The sequence below is a fragment of the Pezoporus occidentalis genome, unplaced genomic scaffold (assembly GCF_034315485.1).
Source record: "Pezoporus occidentalis ecotype Australia unplaced genomic scaffold, CSIRO_AGI_Poc_V1 ctg135, whole genome shotgun sequence".
In the NCBI taxonomy this organism is placed as follows: Eukaryota; Metazoa; Chordata; class Aves; order Psittaciformes; family Psittacidae; genus Pezoporus; species Pezoporus occidentalis.
Genome location: NW_026913157.1, coordinates 2,929,566 through 2,948,326, shown reverse-complemented (window position 1 = coordinate 2,948,326; position 18,761 = coordinate 2,929,566). Strand labels below are relative to the sequence as shown.

The window sequence follows — 18,761 nt, the reverse complement described above, 5'->3', positions numbered from 1 at the left end:
GTTATTATAACGCAACTTTTTTTTTTTTTTTTTTTTTTTCCTCAGTCCTTTATTTCACCTTCTGTAGATCTTGGGCAGGTTCACTGCCTGTTGTCTTTGTTCCTCCTTTCAAAGTAATCTATCTTTCTTTCAACTTAGCTAACAGAAAGAGGAATGGCCTCTGTAACTTTCATCTTCCTGTACCAGAAGGCAGGTTCTGCTTATAGGTATTTCTGCTGTAGGGCTCTTGGAGCACAGGCCTCTTTGTCTTGATGTAAGCCCTGCATTTTTCAGTGTTTACCAGTTTGATTGATCTTATTTGTATCCTTGATTATCACATCTTTTTTGTAAGCATTGCCTTATTGGTCCTACTCAAGGTACAACACAGAGACATTTCCATGCTCAATTCAAACTAATCTTAATATTTCTTCTACAAGTCTCTCTGCTGTTCTGGCATCTGGAAATATCTTCACACTTCAAGAGAAGCTTTTCCATCTTATGCTTCTCCAGGAAAAGCCTGCTAAGCGGATAATTGCTATTCCTTCTGCTCTGCAAGTCCAGGCAATTTGGGTAACTGTCATTCAGGTGATAAATCAAGTAGTGTAAGTTATTTCTTTTGTTGTCTTCATTTGAGATCAAGACTCACATTCAAAACTAAAGTAGATTGAGCTCTTTTCTTTCATAAGGTTGTTTAAATATGCACAGCAAATGTCTGTTTTCACGCTGAGTGCCTGTTACCATTTACACCAACAAACACCAGGAGCCTTGACACACTGAAGAGTTCCTTAGCATTGCTTTATAGTAGATATCCTGCTGTTAATACTGTCAATGTAACTTCTAAGTGCTGTTTTGTCAGAAAGGCAATCCAGCTCTTTCTCCACAAAGAATGACTTGACAGCAGGGCAGCAATTCAGGAACACGACCATGTGTAGCCACATGGACAGTTCTTTCTACTAGTCATCTTCCAACACAAATTCAGGAAATAACAGAAACAACTACAGGTCTGAACTACCAGTAGAATGCCAGCAAGCGTATTATTACCCAAAGTACATGCTATGTACTGCTTCCTTCACATGTTTTGTATCCAAAGCTGGCTAGAAATGAAAAAGGAAGTTACAAAAGTTGAAACTGCCGATGAAAGCAGTACTACTCCTTTTTCGCTTACATATGAAATGAAAAAAATCATTATCTGTACTCCTGAGGCCAGTTTGTTACCACTGTGGAGTGTACTTTAGTATGCATAAAGTCTTTTAAAATAATATTATTCTTTCAAAAAAGTGCACCAGAAATAAACTATTTCTAAACACCTGAAAATATCAGTAGTTTGATAGTTTCTGGATTTGAACTAACTGTTTAAGACTCTTGTTCAAGACTCCTTGGGTGCTTGCACTGCAGCCTTGACAAAACCCACAAATTGGGTATGAGTTTACACACTCGTTATTTAAAAGAAACAATGTTTTCCAGAAATCACTATTTGCTTAAACATATTTTATTTGGTTGAACAGAGTTCTCTGTTTGCTTCTGATCCTTGCCAGTTAAGTAGTGTTTGTATTGGCTCAAGTATCCCCCAACATGACTGTGCTGATCTGGACACACTAGTAGAAAACCAGCAAGTTTCAAAGAAAGATGAGAAGAGAACCCAAGCCTTGGCACAGATCTGCAGTGTTGGCAAAAGTCCATGTCAGCACTTTTCCCACTGTTACTGTGTTTCCTTCAGGAATTTACCAAGTTCAGAATATGTTAACACAATCATCACCAGTCATATCTTTCAGAAACGTGCTATCTTTTCTTCACCACCTCACAGGACTTTACCAGCCATCCCAGTTTTTGCATTTGAATTTGCACCAGTAAAATTATCCCTGAGACCCAGAATCCAACCTTAATGAAAATGAGAACAGTGAAATGCAGACACTTGCAGGAGCCTTTTAAACAAGAAAGAAGGTAAAAGATTTAGTTAGATGTTTGTTATTACGTATACAAAAATAATATTTGGGTCGATTTGCAGCAATTTGTTTTCATCATCTTTCTTGTTACTGAGTGTGTAGACAGCATCTGCTGCCCATTTCATTTTTTCCTGGACATGTCAATATGACATCTCCTCTTGAATTCCCCAGAATCCTCTTTGTCTTTGGAAAATTTTATAAACCAAACCTGTGACTTTTCTTCCAAACCCCAAACATCACAGGCAAGCCTATGTTCAGCTTTAAATAAGTTATGTTCATATGCACGATTTTGAACTCGTTCCGAAGGCCAGGAAGGAATCAATGGGTGAGAAGTCCAGCCTATCCAGGAATCTCCATAAACCTATGCATTGATAAAAAATAACATATACAGAGATGTAAAGAACTTAGGAAGACTGGAGTGATACATTTTTAGTTTGCCGTAAGTAGTCCAATTCCATAAAGTTCAAATTCAAAATAGTTCATTTGTTCAGTTTTAAGCTTCATTAGAGAATAGAGAATCTTTTGAAGAATCTGGGATTTCACCCCACCCCCAATAATTCTTCTACCTGTACCACAAGGGTTTCCAGTGCTGCTTGACAGAAGCTGTACCGTTCTAAGTTTTCCTACATCAGTAGGAATCCTGGCCATTGTTTAAGCATGAATTTCTGTTGAAAAAGCAGCACTAGAATCATGCAGCACCAATATGATCTTTCTTCACTGTCTACAGATCAAGATAATTGTTTAGGGTTTTTTTGAACAACAAATGCCAGCTCTTAAAACTCAACTCAGGAGGCAAAAAACAAGTTTAATACCTTCCTTCTGAAGAATTAAGGCCCAGTTGAAGTCAGTCATACTTGTACAATCTGCTTTAGTACAGTTGTGACTGACCTGTAATAACACACGTGGCAGCTGACCTGAAAGGAGGACAGTCATGAACGTATGTTTTTCTTAAGAGCTGAGTGTGCATTGGAAGGAGGCTTTTTTTTTCCTTTTTCTTTTTTTTCTCCTTTTAAATAGCAGCACAAGGTTATGTAATAGTATTTCTTCAGAGTAAAACTTTACATATAGAAGATTCCATAAATATACCAGAGATTCAGTTCAATTTATAGCCCAGTTTTGTTAAACTAGCCAGAGGAGGGGTCCACTGCTGGACTGCCTGAAGAAGGTATTGATTCTTACCTTTAACAAAGATGATGTTTTTTTTTTTTTTAAATCCACTGTTGGACAGGTTGGCAGATGTTCTAAAAAGTCACTGCACTTGCTAAACAGCACTTGTTAATTCTCCAGCTGTACTTGCATGTAAGCACAGCAGCACAGTCTCAAAACAGACTCTTAACAGGCTGAAGCAAGGCTATAAAAATACTTTCCCTTCCGTTCTCCCTGCTTCCTCAATACTTCATATTCACTTCCATATTGTTCCTCACACTGCTCAGGGTGAGGAAATGCTCAGTGGCATTCGGACATTAACCAAAACTCATTGTCTTTCAGGCTAAGTTTGATTACAGTGCAGAACAGGGCCAGAAGGAAGGGAAGAGGGGAGTTGTCTAGTGGGAGTATGGAAGTGCAGCCTTACATGAACATCAAACTAGAAGAGCAGAACCTAGCCATTTGCCAAGGTAGGATAGCCACAATTAACAAATCCTGGCATTGTCATCTCTCCTATCTTTAAAACTTTAATCTGTATAATAGAGATCATATGACTCCTTTGGCTTATGTTTTGCTAAAGCAAATCAATTCATCCTTGTAAACCATCCACATAATAGAGCTTTGTAGTAAATTATGAAGATCTAATAACTAACAAGCTGAATTGCTTAAAGAGAATTTTGTTCAGCTGTGGGAGTGTGAAATTCTTAGCAAGAATGCTGATACTTAAGGTACGGGGAGTTTTATTCAAGAGGGTTGGTGTTCTGGGTTGGACCACTGAAGAATTTTAAAATTGAATCTAGGTAAAATATGAAATTAGTAATAAAAGACCATTCAGGAAGATGGAAAGGGGAGATGCAATTTTGTGTAGGATGAATATATGAGGAAAAGAGTTGAAAATATAATCTGTGTTGTGATGAAAACTGAGTAGGTTGATCCCTCAGGGACAACTTTAGTCTTGCACAAGTTACCGTAAATTACAGCAATTTACCAGCACATTGTGTGAGTGGTAGAACCTGACATTTTTTTGCTGTGCAGAGCAGCTGTTTGCACCCTCTGAGGCAGAGAGCTAACAAGGGGGTTTTGACCTGCAGACAAGGTAGTATTCAGGTGGAGAGAAGTTTTGGAGAAAAAGGAGAATTCAGCATGCTGGTATTGTAAGGCTAACTTGTCTTACAAGACTGCCAGAGTGGTAAAGACACAGTGACATACTTGTCAAAAAAAGCAAAAGAAATTTTGTTTGTCATGTGGCATGAGTCAAACAGCAGCATTTCAGGATTCCAGCCCACATATAATGAAAAGGCAAGGAGACCACTAGTCTTCTGCTTAATAAGCAATTCCATTCAGGGTCACACCTGTTTGGTATCCCAGTGGGGCAGACTGTCAGGGAAGTTCCTGAGAAATACAGGGATTAAGAAATTTGCTAGCTCAAGGTCACTTGTGAGAAGACACAACATTGCTACTACTAGATCCAGCTGATCACTGGCAAGAGTGAATCCATTTACAGAAACACAAGTGTGTTCAGAAGAACTGAAACTCCTGCTAGATTGTTCCAACACAGAAGGATGGAAAAACATCTGACAGATCATAGTTGTTGGGAGACTTCAGTTGATACATAATCTGAGAGTTCCTCTTTACTGAGTGAATTTAAAAAAGAGCTGAGGACAGTTCAACTGAGTTTAAGGAATATGGAATATTTTTTTTTCGTCGTTTTATAATTATGGCTCTTTGGATATGAAACATTCAGTCCCACTGTAAAGCGAGTGGTCTTCTTGGATGTGGAGCTGTAATGTAAATAGACCCTCTATTTATTTTCTAATCTTTAAATTAAGATTGTCCCATTAAAAATTAGATGCGAGTAGGAAAACTGACTACAGCTAAGAACCAAATAAGAAAGATCCAGTCAGATCTCAGTTTTAACTGTGAGTGCATGTAAGAATAAAAGCCTCGTCTGCTGTTTGGCTGATACCACTTTCCAAAGAAAGACATAGATAGCCTACAAATGCATGTAAATTGTGTACAGACACTTACTATCCCATCCACTTGGCACGTTAAGTTAGAAAGTATTGTTTGATCATTCCTGTGAGGACATAGTTCCTTTCTAGGCTGAGGGACACAGGCAGTTGGGAATGGCTAATGGAACATAATGTCATGGGAAAATGCTTTAATCAGCAGCATCATGAGTAGCATTGTGTCAGGCTGTGTCAAACGTGTCAGTGCAAAAATATAATTACAGGAAAATTAAGGTTGGAAGGGACTTTTGAAGGCCATTATTCTAATCCCTTTGTTCAGATCATAGCTAGGATCAAATTTAAAGCAGTTATTCTGATAGTTCTGTTGGGCAAATAATGTAAGGAAAATATAAAATGACCATTCTACTAAAATTCCACCATTTCATCAAACCCATTTATGGGATTAACACTGAGTGAAGAGCATTTTGAACAGGGGGCAATGAACTAACCTGTCATATTTTAAACTAAAAAAAAACGGTAATTTAGAGTAATTTGTGGACATGTTAGAAAGGGGAAACTTGCCAGACACTGGCTGGACATAGTAATTTTGAGAAAATGGATTCAGTGGAACAATTTTTTCTTTTTTTTTTTTTTTTAAGTTTAGTATTCTACAAATACCTTGAGATTATGAAAATATTGCTGCCGTGCTACATTGCCAATATGTTACTAGACTAACACTGTTAAGAGTTTCTTCATGGTACGGTGAAAGTAATTTGGCAGCTGGAAGGGAAACTGCTCAGATTATATGCCGAAGAAGTGGTAGGGAAGGGGTACTGCTATCATGGCAAAAAACAGATTTCTGCTGAAAGCAAGAAATCTATGAGCTTTCATGTAGCATATGAATTGGTCTCATGATTTCCTGTTAAAGGATATACCATCATGAGGCAATTTTCAACTCTTCTACTTGGACCTCATCCTAAAATAACTTGTGAAAATAGTTTTGTTGTGTTTGTGGGCTACAAAGATGCCTTGATTAGCTGGAGAAAAGAATTCTCTCAAAGCTTCTATCTTTTTCAGTTTCCTCATTTTGGCAAGCTGATAGTGCTGATTTTTTTCTGTTGTGCTTACAGAAGATAACTCTTCTCAGATAACATAGAAAGGCTAATTTATAAAATTGAACTTCTGTTTAAATGTCTGTTTCAGTTCTGGTTTTATGTGATTTACAGTTGTCTTCTTGATATCTGTATAACCTTGTATAGAATATGGTATTACAGGATGATAAGCAATAACCTAGTAAACCTCCTTAACTAGAAATTCAGCCTAGCATTGTTCAAAACCTGATCCAGAGGACTAGAATTTAGGTAAGACTTGTGACTGGATCTGTGGTTAGTCATGGGGGAGGACTCCTAATAATATGATCAATTGATTCTCAGCAGCAATGCCTAGCAAGAGCCCTAGCCATGTTTTCTCTACAGTGTAGTGTGGTTTTCACCCAGTAACAGATCTCAAATTGTGCCCAAAGCCAGCACTCTATCAGGATATATTGCACAACGCAAACATTTTGTAATGCCAACATGAAATACATCCAGCTACTGCAGAGGGGAACCAAGACACTAAAGCTGTAGCAGTAGTTTTATTAACATTGTGGTCAGATACCACACAACTTGGCCAGTATGTAGCAACTCAAAAGGACAGGAAAACAGCAATCATGAAAAAAGCAGTCATAGAGTCGCTGTCTAGGGAAATAATAGATGTTAAAAGAGATACCATTCAACACCATTGGAGACTAAATGCTTCCCACACAGATGAGCATAACAAGACACAAAGATAGCAAGAAAAATATTAACATACACAGTTAAATCTGCCTTTCATACAATACCAAATAACAGCATATTTAAATGATACTTGACTTTTAATGGTTTATGCACAGAATAGGACACATAGCAGGCAGATACAAAGCTTTATCAGACAGAGGACAACCTGTGGTTTAAGGATTACAAGGTAATTGCATCACATGAGGATTTCCATGATTGTGGAGCATCTGGAGTAAATGAAGGGAGAATGACACAGTGACCTTTGAAACACCTTCTAAATTCTAAAGCACAGACTGGCACTGAGAAAAAAAAAAGACAACCCTAATTATTATTTTGGGGGCTTGAATGTAAACTAAATTATTCCAATTTTTTTTTTTTTAAATAAGGACTTTTTTTGACAGCAGCTTAAGGATAGACAACCAAGCTGTTCTCCTTTTTACACTGTAGCAGGGTGAAACAGACTTGAGACCTCCCTGTGACTTGATTTCTCTCATTCTCCCTGTGCAGCATGCTGCAATTTAATTGAGAACTTCAGAACCAGTCTGTTTTTCCATCTCAGAGAATATAAAAGAACTAAATGACAAGAGAAGGCAGCAGTGGTGATGAAAGATGTGGAATGGCTTCTATGAGGGATTGATCATGTATGCAAGAACTCTTCAGTCTGGAAATAAAAATGTCCGACCGATCAGGTAGGGTTTAATCAAATAAAGTCTAGGAATCAACTGTTCACTGTTTCTTCCAACATATAAATTGTGGGAAGCCAGATGAAATTGACAGGAGACTAGTGAGCAACAAGAGGAGGTGGTTCTTCACACAGCATGTATTAAAGCTGGAATGCTGTAAGTTTACACGAGTTCAAGGATAGACTTAGGAAGTCTACACAGTAAATATCCACAAAGCTTTATTAAGCGCACAGTGACCATACCTAGCTCAGGAAACTCCTCAGCTGTAATTGGCTGAATGTCAGAGAGTATGTGTGGCAGGTATAGTCACACATAGCTTGTTCACCCCTAGGCTTTCAGCAGAGACAAGACACTGGGCTACAAGGACTTTCTGCTCTGACTCAACCACATAAAAATTAAGAATGCGTAAACCCAGATCATGTTGTTCGGTGCAAGAGTCAAATGTAGGAATAATATGAGATCTCATTACTTTAGTGTTTATTAGCTTTATATTCTGTTAAAATCTGTAAATATTAAGATTTTTAACTGAGAAAATGGTGCTAGCACTTTTTGCCAGTGAAAACTCTTGCTTCATTTAATGAAGTTATCATTATTCACAGCCGTTTTTAATATTATGTATGAATTCTACAGAAGCAATAGCTCACTTTACATAATGATAGGAAGTTACCCATGCCTGAAGACTGCATGTCTCACAGTTTTCCCATACAATATATTATGTGTTAAGTAAATAGCTGTTACTATAGCTGTGTGTGACATCACAGAACCAATTCTAATTACTTTTTATTTCAGATTAAGAATGCTTAGACAAGATCATTCTGAAGACCAACGTGGTACAACGTGAAAGCTTCTCCAGTTGTGCAGAACGACATACCAAGTATGGTAATTACTGAGTGACAGGGTGGAAGCATTTGTCTACAAGTTTCTTTAGCTAACACACCTATGTGGCTGCTACAGAGCAGAAGAAAATCTCTATATTCCTCATGAAATTAGTACAGTCTTTCAGTTTTCAGCACGGTTAACCAGCCTTATGATTAAGGACACAAAACCAAGACTTTGTGTCACAATAGGGCCCAAGCGAGTGGCTTAATGCTCATGTATTAAAGGAATTAGATAAGACTCGGAAGCAGCTCCAATCTGCTGAGCAGGGTTGTTTCACAACATGAGTGTTTGCAACTTGATCTGCTTTTCAAAGAGACTACAAGAACACACTAATGGAAACTACAATGAAGGACCAATTGTTCATATCATTGCCAAACTTTCCAAATTTTGGTACTTCAAGGGTGTAGAAAATTAAATCAGATTCCAGGTTACTTTTGTTGCACAGGGAGCTGCCGTTACTGTATTAGTTGCAGCCAAACGTAGCATTGGAAATGTACATATATCAAAACAGTACTAAAAAAGCTACAAATATGAGTATGTAGAAAATAACATGATCTACAAGACAGAAAAGCCATTGTGATTTTTGTCTATGAAGTTAGCAATAAATCAGAAAAAATATTGAAATTTAAGTCACAAACTTTGAAATTTATTCAAAAGAAGGGCTCAGCCTTGACCACTGTGCACCATGTGCATAGAAAGGCTATGCCTCCATAGCCTACGACCTTGGCCAAAAAAACACAGATGGTCACCCAGTGCCGCCCTGTGTTGAAAAAACGTAACTACATGGACAAATCCTTTTACGTAAGGGTATGCCGTAGGAAATAGTGTACCCTTGGTTTACGTGCAAAATGACAGCTACCATCCATTGCTGCAGTTCATACACAGCAAAGTATGGGTTTGGGTTTTTTTAATCACAGGTTCTTCACAAAGAGATGCACTGCTAAAGACTTTCATTACACTGCTGGATAACAAAAAGAGATGTTGATCCTATAGTACTATGATATTTACATGCAATCCCAGCAAATGAGGTAGGAATGGCAGGAGATTTAGCTAAATAAGGAAAAAGCAAGTAACATTTGGCAGCAAATCATCCAAGCAGTGTTTATCATCAGTAATTATTACTCAAAAGGAAGAGTATGTAAACAATGTATTTGATTTACCTAGTAGCAATTGTGATGCTAGATATGCTTGTGTAGATAAAGGTATTGGCTAGCAACAGTTTGTATATATACAAATAATAACTTAGTGATAGCTAATTTAGAAAGACCAGAGTCTTTCCTTAAATTGTAACAAATCTGTGTGTTTACTGTTTGAACTATAAATAAAAGGAAATTTAAACTATATACATTCATAATAATGTTGAGAAGATATTTAAATTTTCCTATAATCTCTGCATCATTGTTGTTCATATTCCTTCCTATAGTCAGAATTGTAAATACATTTTTCCACTATCTTAATTAGCACCTCTCATGAACGTGGTATGTCTGTACAAGGAGAGTATTTCACCATATGCTTGACTAGTTTCACAGCTGCTGGAAACCTGTTCTGGTTGTCTGTAATAATTCTGTTAGGGTAAGAAAGGTACCATTATGTAATCATGTGCTGATGCACGTACCTCAGTTGCCTTGTAAGCACTCCTCGTATCACAAGTTTTAAAGCAGTTTTCCCTGAACATAACAAACAGGAGATCTTCTCTCTGGCCAGTCTACAAACTATAAAGGTATCAGTATTTGCTACTGAGCTGACTAAGGGGAATAATTTTGTAATATTAGATGACTGATTAACAGTAACACACATGGGACAGAATCTTCCAAACTTTCTATTTATAGTGCAAGGTACACATCTCTTATTACATCCTGGAGCTGATCCCAGGGTAGCTCTTCACTAAGTTATTTTCCCTGGTGATAAAGCAGCGCTGAGAGTGTTCTCATTTGTACTTGCTGCCTCATGGACTGGTGTCACAAGCAGTGTTTGCAAGACCTTAGAAATGTCTGGTACATGCCTTTTCCCACACTGCACTTTCCTTCTCAGTAGTCACAGAGCAAAGACATTATTAGCTGCTGCAAAACACCATGAGATCCCATGTATACAGGAGACCTTCCTATAGTCAAGAAAGCAACATTTACCTGGGCTATGTACTAGACCATAATTTTCTGATGAAAGTGTGCCACTTTCACACTGTCATTAATAGCACAATTGATTCGAGATCATTATAAGCCAGCTCTGCCAATTCTGCCGACACTACCTTGTTTCAATGGCTGAAGAGCAAAGGTGTTGAGACTAGTCACGTCCTCCCTTCAGCGTAGGTAGGCAAACATGGTTACTAACATTAGTTTCCAGCATCTCAGCAGATATGAGATACTTGGTGATCATTATCCTACATTCACAAACATCCAGGATATCCTTCTGAAGAAGACATTGGAGAGGATTTATAAAGTCTTTTTGGTACAGCTATTCACACAAGGTATGCAACACAGGTTTCCCATGCATCAGCTACTCTGTAAATTGTTACAGGTATGCTCTTACTGCAGGGAGGGATGATGCAATTTGAGCAGAGGCTGCTAGCCCAAAGATTCTTAGCATCTTGAAGTGAAATTCTGATTCTCAGAGTAAATATGCAAGAGCTGGAAATATCAGTTGTAATTTACATTTAGTGGTCCAAGCACAGCTGTCTGAATATGTTTAGTAGTAGTGTAAATTACAAACCCTCCACCAGGGGGAAACTCATGCTTGCATACAAAGAAAAATAAATCATTAAAAGGATGACTGAAACATGCCCCTAACATATAAAGATCAAATTCTGTTTTAAATGTTTTGTTAGCAGTAGCACAGACTTCTTGAGCTTGGAAAGTTTTCAGAAGTTATTCACCAATCTCAAGGTAACAAACTCAAAGTTTGGTATGTTAATGGCTGAATTGTTACAGTACACATATGTAAGCACAAAAAAAACTTCAGGTTTAGACCTTTTTGTTTATAAACACAGACATGCAGCCTAATTTCACTGCTGTTAGTAGAATTAGATCAGAGCTTATGTGGTCAAAAGTCCAACTGCGTGTTCATGCATTAAAAGCCCCACCCACATTTGCTCACTAGAATGAGGAAGATACTGAGTTGTTCAGCCACTAGCATGTTCAGCATGTTATTGAACATGCTACACTGCTCCCATTGTTAATGGAAATATTTGTTAAATTTGCCATAAAGTTCATGTACTACTAGTGTAAATTTGACAAGTAAAGGTTAGGCACTTCTGGAGAATATTAAGGACAGCTTACAAACAGTCCAAAGTTTTCACAGAGATCCAACAGGCAGAGCTCTTCAGAGACATGCTCTCTAGCTAATATTAACTCTAATACCTGTGATATTAGGTCTAATAGTGTGTCTTCAGTCTTACACAAGGAAGTCTTAGCATTTCAACACCTGTCTGGGATTTTTTTTTTTAAACAGACTCCCAGGCTGTTGCTGAAATTGTGCTATTCCTTTGTTTTCTTGTTTAAATGAAAGATACAGCCTGAAGCAGAGGTCATCTGGCAAGCAAACTTTGATGAAGTGGAGAAACACATTTATGAAAAATGGAAAGATAGATGCTTCAAAAGTTCAACCAGATCCATACACCACTGAATTAGAACTGTACTAATAGCGGCACCAACAGGTGTACAGACAAATGCTCTTTGCCACCAAAAAGAAAGTTTTCAAGAGGAAACTCTTAGAGTGTCACACGAAAGTACAAGTTTTATTAGGGATCCCTGGTAGCATGAGGCTTGTAGTTACAATTAAAGAGTTACTATGACATAAAAAAATTAATTACATAATAGCTGATTGTTATCTACAATTTCTAGCAGATAGCACAGCTTACTGCTACCCAGAATTTTTAGCAACTATGGCTTTAAGTTAAGCAGAATGTCTAATAATCGGCACAGCTTTCTTACAATCTAGAGTTACCAAGGCCCTCTGCAAACAAGGTCAAATTCTTAATAACAAGTGTGTGATACAATAATAATAATCTAGATTGAGAATTTACCTAAAAGAACCTGCCTGGCCTGTAGCACTGGGGCTACAGAGATACCGGGCATCTCTCCTTGGTTTTATTTTTTTCTAAAAAAATCTGTAACTTAGTTCAGTCTCTATTTGCCACTGCCAATAAATGAATACAGAGCTCTTCCAAAGTTACTTCTGGAGAAATAATGAAATGTATAAAGGTGATTTCCTTAGAAGAAAAGACATTGCCTATACTTCCCTTCATTAGTTGATTATCACAAGTGGTTTTCAGAAATCCCCTTTAGAGTACAAACTACTGGTTTGGGTTTTTTCCCCCACCCAATCTATATTAAATGGAACTGGAATCATGTAACAGATTAAATCCAAATTAAAATATTTGTTACACAAATAGCATTTTGAAGCGATAATACTTGACTTTAGTGGAGTTATTCTGGATTTGCTTTTGATCTCATTATGCTCTTATGAGATCAAAACCAGCTAAGCTGATTTGGGGGTGGTGGTGATGCAACCCTTTTGCCATGGTGAAAGATACTTTTCAACTTCGTATCATACTCTGCATTTGCCAGCTTTGTAAAATTCTACCTCAGCACTTAGGGAAATGATCTGTAATACAATCTTAAATTTAAGAGCACTACACATAACTTCTTCTGTGAATCTCTTTTATGGAAAATACCCATCCAGTTTCACTTCTGTGACTCTTGACCATTTCCGTGTGTGCTGCTGATCTAGTTCCTCCTTTAACTTTTTAGAAATGAACTTCAGAAGATGTTTTGACATCAGGATAACAAAATATTTTCATTTTCTCTGTCCAGACACTGAAGAACTTAGGATTCACACAGGACTTACCAAGTTACTTAGGAGATAAAGCCATAGCCCATTGCTGGTGCAGGAGGAGGACGACATAATAATGTGTTTTTTCTCAGACGTAGAGCATTTCCTCCTATAACCCTATATCCAGATTATTCTGATGGTTATTGTTTGGCTAAATGACTGCAGTTTCCCAGAGCATTAGAGATACAACTCCCACCCGCTTTATTGTACCAGCAGTGTCTCAGTATAAGAAAATGTTGATTTCCTTTATGCCAGCATATTTCTAAAGCATGTTCAACTGTTTCCTGCTGAATTATAAAAGATTACGTGGAGGCAGTAAGCACAGTTTTTCATGTGTTGGGATAGAATTTCATGTCAAACATAATGCACATTCGTGATTTATCTGCCACCCCTCTTTTCTGACTTTTATGAAGTGTTATTCATTCATATAAATGAGTAGAATAGCATAAAGAGGGTTGCTTTCTCCTCATAGGTGTTGCTTAGATCGTAAGTTGAACAAAGTAGCAAGCTTCTTTTGAAAGACCACTGGCATGGTGTAAAATCTGCTGAAGTATGTTTTACTATAACTAAAAACAAAGTCAGATGCTGCACTGTATCTTTATTTTCACTTTGTATGCAGAAGTGCACAGTTTTCCTGAACAACACGAACTGCCATATGCAGTCAGATGTTTGCATTGCAAGTGTGAACATTAAGACGTGAGCTCATGTGCTGTGTTAGTCTTCAGAAGACCAGTTAGAGAACTTTCAAGTTCAAGTTACAGAGTAAATGCAGGGCACAAAGTACCAAAGATATTAGCAACCAAGAAGAACTGAAGAATTTCCAGCATGAATCAAGCTGAGGAAAGCAGTATGCACTCAATATAGAATATTGTTAGGTCAGTAGTCTGCATAGTACTGAGCTTGTCATTTATTATTGGGACCCCTGGAAATTGTATCGTCATCTGGACTGTTTGTACCAAAATGAAGTAAGCATCTCCTTCAGTCCTTCTGATCTTGAACCTGGCCATTGCAGATGTCGTTGATTACTTTACCAATTTGGATTTACTCCTTCGCTGACTCATGGGTTTTTGGAGTCGTCCTCTGCAAAACACTGGTTTTCATTACTTACTGCAGCATGTATGCTAGTATATTTTTAATTACAGCACTGAGCTTGAAGCGGTTAATGGTTAATTAACAAAACAAAAGATTGTTTTAATCATATTCCTCATTTGGTTCCTATTACTTTTGGCATTTCTGTCATTCCATTTCAGGCGACAGAAGAAATGAACTGTCAACTACTATACACATGTCGCAACTACTCTTCTAATGGACAGAAAGTGTCATATCTTTTGCTGGAGACTCTTGCAGGTTTTGTAATCCCTTTTTTAATTATTTGCACTTGTTACATGTGTGTTGCAAGAAGAATAAGCAGAATGACTTACCAATCTAAGTGGCGATCAGAGCGACTCATTGCCAGCATTGTGGTGGCATTAACCCTCTACTTTACGCTTTTGCTGCACGAAGATTTCAGAATCACCTGAGGTTTGTCAAGATAGCAAAGCTGTTTGAACAGATGGGTCAGACTGTAACAGAGGAAGACAAGAGAAAAAGTGTGGTTTTAACCAGGCAAGAAGATGCTTTAGTAAGCACAGAAAATCTCTAACAAGGAACATAGAACCCTGATGAATAATGTGATTCTTTGTCCTTCCCTCAGCAGTCCTTTCTTCTCATACTCTGAGTTTCCTTTACTAAGCAGTCCAGGCAAAACTAGAGCTAGGTAAAAAATATTGGGGTTTATTTTGTGTGTTACAAAAGAATTGGCATTGACGGCCTAGTTCAGTTCTTAAGTTAATATCTGCATCCTGATATTAGCACTGGTGCTGAGAATCTCAGCAAGGTGGCTAGAAGCTCAGAGTGTAAGGAATACAGCATTTTTACTTTCCATTAAAATTATCTGTGATTTCTAGAAATCCTGTGTGCAGGAAACAGAAAAGGACTGTGTGTGGAAAACAGAAGCTTTGACAGTTTAAAATTAAGTTTTCTTTCTGAAAAAAAAAAACCTGTAAGATCATCAAAAATGCTTATATAATGTGAAGTTTTTAGAGACCATACTTAAATTCCTGTTACGGTTGAGAATGGTTTTAGAGTATATTAATGGCACACAAAACTTTTGGGCAGATGGAAAATAAAGTTATTTTTATGCGTTGCTTAATTTAGGTTTGAAAGTAGTGATGATTATTTACACAGTCAAGCTCATTTACTGAATTATGTTGTCTTAATAGGTTTTAACAGGTATAATGTGAATTGTGATGTGACTTTTCAGAAAAAAAAAAAACAACCCAAAACAAAACAGGTACAAGTATTCTGTGTTGTATGGCAAACAGATTTACAGACTTCATGATATTATTTTTTTTGGGTCACAAAATTATGGCAGCAGCACAAAGTGTCAAATATCATATGAACTTCACCTTGCCAATAAAAGCATTATTTTTTCTTCTCTTGTGAAATAGAGTGAATAAAAAAGCAATAAATTTAGCACTGGCGAGGACCTTGTTTTAGTTTTGTGAATGTGTGCAAACTCACCGTGGGAAAACATGGCATGAAGTGGTGGCTTTTGATGATTTTTTTTTTATTTCAGTTGTGCCTAGGATTCTTTATGCTTAGTCTTGCTTATTTTTAAGGCAGTAACTTATAGTTAGATAAAGATAACTAGTGATTACTAAGAAACATTGTAATTTCCTGTACATTGTCTGGACAGCTGCTAAGTACCTGTTACTAGTCTTTACAAAGAAATTCCAAATACTAACTAGAACTTAATTTTCAAAATCTGATTATGTAGCAGCCAAGGATATTTAAACTGTATTAATTTAACTCATAAATAAACATGGGGAAGTAAAATCCTTACCTGTTAATGGAAGAATATTTCTCTAAGCTTTGCATACATATTTGTTGTTCTTGCTTGTTATGAAAAAGTAATTTTTTTCTTCTGAATAGGAGGAAAGTCCACACCACAGAGGACTTCCCATCAACAGGATTCCTTCACTGAAATTCAAGTAAACAAAACTTTGGCAAGACTTTATTTGCAGCAGAGAGTTAGCAAATGAAATGCTGTAAGACTTTACCCCTCTACCTACTGTTCTTTTTCCACCCCACTAATGACTCTTTAATTGCTATTAGTATATCCAATATATATTACTATATCCAGTGTGGTGTTATCTCACAACTAAAGCAGCAACTTCGGTTACCCACTGCACTAAAAAGTGAAGCTGAGTTTCTCAATATGTTCTTGAGATAGGAGTCACTCACTGTTCAACAACAGCAGAGAACAGATGAGGAGATAATAAGCACATGAGCACTGCAACTGAAATGGAGTTCTAGGCCACAAGGAGCCAAGGATTTCACAATTTACAGGTTGATAAAAGACTATGATAAACTTTGGTACAAGCTACCTGACCAGAATTTCCCTTTTTATCAGTATGTGCCTATGCCTAGCTATAAGCAGACTTCTCATTAAAAATTGTGTTAACCTCCTAAGCATCTCCCTGTGTATATCATCCAACTCATGAATGAACCAATTGGTTTTGTTGTGCCATTTGCTATTCAACAAGCTTTTGGGAGCATTGAATGCATATTAAGTGCCATATGGCCATATGCAGTCCATCAAAAGAGCTAGAACCATCTTCTTATGTTCGTATTAATGGCCTTAGACAGCTGCGTCCAGTAGTCAGCCATCTTTAAGAGCTCTGTTTCTTTTGAAGGGTAATTTCACTTTTCTACATAGCAAATAGAGTTAGTTCTTGCTTACGTGGGTATGCACTGATTAAAAAATCACTGATTTAATATTTTAGGCAACACAGCCATGATGTAATCTATCCATAAGAGATAGTGTAGAAGTATAAGCCAGTTATATCACAGTATCACAGTATGCTAGAGATTGGAAGGGACCTCAAAAGATCATCTAGTCCAATCCCCCTGCCGGAGCAGGACCACCTAGATAATGTTACACAGGAATGTGTCCAGGTACAGTAGAGGGGACCTCTCTCGACCTACTAACCACCGCCCTTCTAATACACCCCAGGATGCCATTGGCCTTCTTGGCCACAAGGGCACAGTGTTGCCTCATGGTCATCCTGTCGTCCACTAGGACCCCCAGGTCCCTCTCCCCTACACTGCTCTCTAACAGGTCGTTTCCCAACCTATACTGGAACCTGGGGTTGTTCCTGCCCAGATGCAGGACTCTACACTTTCCCTTGTTATATTTCATCAAGTTATTCCCTGCCCAACTCTCCAGCCTGTCCAGGTCTCGCTGGGTGGCAGCACAGCCTTCTGGCGTGTCAGCCACTCCTCCAAGCTTAGTGTCATCAGCAAACTTGCTGATAGTACACTCAATTCCCTCATCTAAATCGTTGATGAAGATATTAAATAATACCGGTCCCAGTATTGACCCTTGAGGCACTCCACTAGTTACAGGCCTCCAACTAGACTCCACCCCATAGACTACAACTCTCTGGCTTCTCTCCTTCAGCCAGTTCGCAGTCCACCTCACTACCTGATCATCCAGACCACACTTCCTCAGTTTAGCTGTGAGGATGCTGTGGGAGACTGTGTCAATTGCTTTGCTGAAGTCAAGGTAGACCACATCCACGGCTCTGCCATCATCCATCCACCGTGTTATTTCCTCATAAAAGGCTATGAGATTGGTCAAGCCTGACTTCCCCTTGGTGAAGCCAAGTTGACTGCCCCTCATAACCCTCTTATCCTTGATATGCCTTAAGATAGCACCAAGGATAAGGTGTTCCATCACTTTCCCAGAGATGGAGGTGAGGCTGACCGGTCTATAGTTACCCGGGTCCTCCTTCTTGCCCTTTTTGAAGACTGGAGTGACATTTGCTTTCCTCCAGTCCTCAGGCAGCTCTCCTGTTTCCCAAGACTTGGTAAAGATGATGGAGAGTGGTCTAGCAATGACTTCCGCCAGTTCCCTCAGCACCCGCGAGTGCATCCCATCTGGACCCATGGATTTATGGATGTCCAGATTGCTCAACTGATCTCTAACCCATTCCTCATCGACTAAGGCAAACCGCTCTGTTGACCTGACTTCATCTGAGATCTCAGGCGTAAAGGACTCTTCAGGACTGCCTCTGGCAGAGTAGACAGACAAAAAAGGCATTCAGTAACTCTGCCATCTCTGTACCTTCTGTCACCAGGGCACCCATCCCGTTCATCAGTGGGCCTGCATTGCCTCTGGTGTTAGTTTTATCTGCCATGTATTTGAAAAAGCTCTTTCTGCTGCCCTTGACCCTTCTCGCTGGTTGACTCTTCTTCCTTTAACAGGTATGCCAGGCATCTCAATGTAGCAAGAATTACCACTTTATCTATGCTAACGTGCTCTATCATAAATTCACATGGATTCCAAAAGGCCCATTCAGCCAATGGACGGTGGCTGTTCTTGTCTCCTAAAGTACTGAATCCCAGCCAGACCTAAGACCTAGCATAGATTTGGTCCAAACTGCTGCATCTTATGACAGTGATAGTTCATGCTTCTTGTTAACTACCTGACGCATC

At 38.3% G+C, this 18,761-nt stretch overlaps 1 protein-coding gene and 1 long non-coding RNA gene across 3 annotated transcripts in view; both read left to right on the top strand.

The window, feature by feature from the left end:
- LOC134158846 (uncharacterized) overlaps positions 1-9,736 on the top strand; it is a 58,597-nt gene extending 48,861 nt beyond the window's left edge. For both annotated transcript variants that reach the window (XR_009962933.1, XR_009962934.1), the window contains 2 exons: positions 8,304-9,556; positions 9,659-9,736. This is a non-coding gene — a long non-coding RNA (uncharacterized LOC134158846). The remainder of the gene's footprint in view (positions 1-8,303; positions 9,557-9,658) is intronic.
- Positions 9,737-12,724: 2,988 nt separating this feature from the next.
- LOC134158835 (leukotriene B4 receptor 1-like) lies at positions 12,725-16,097 on the top strand. Its single transcript, XM_062609154.1, is given in 5 exon segments — positions 12,725-14,236; positions 14,238-14,386; positions 14,389-14,433; positions 14,436-14,684; positions 14,687-16,097. Coding segments are annotated over 5 exon segments (810 nt in total). The 5' UTR covers positions 12,725-14,045; the 3' UTR covers positions 14,863-16,097.
- The last annotated feature ends 2,664 nt before the right edge of the window (positions 16,098-18,761 follow it).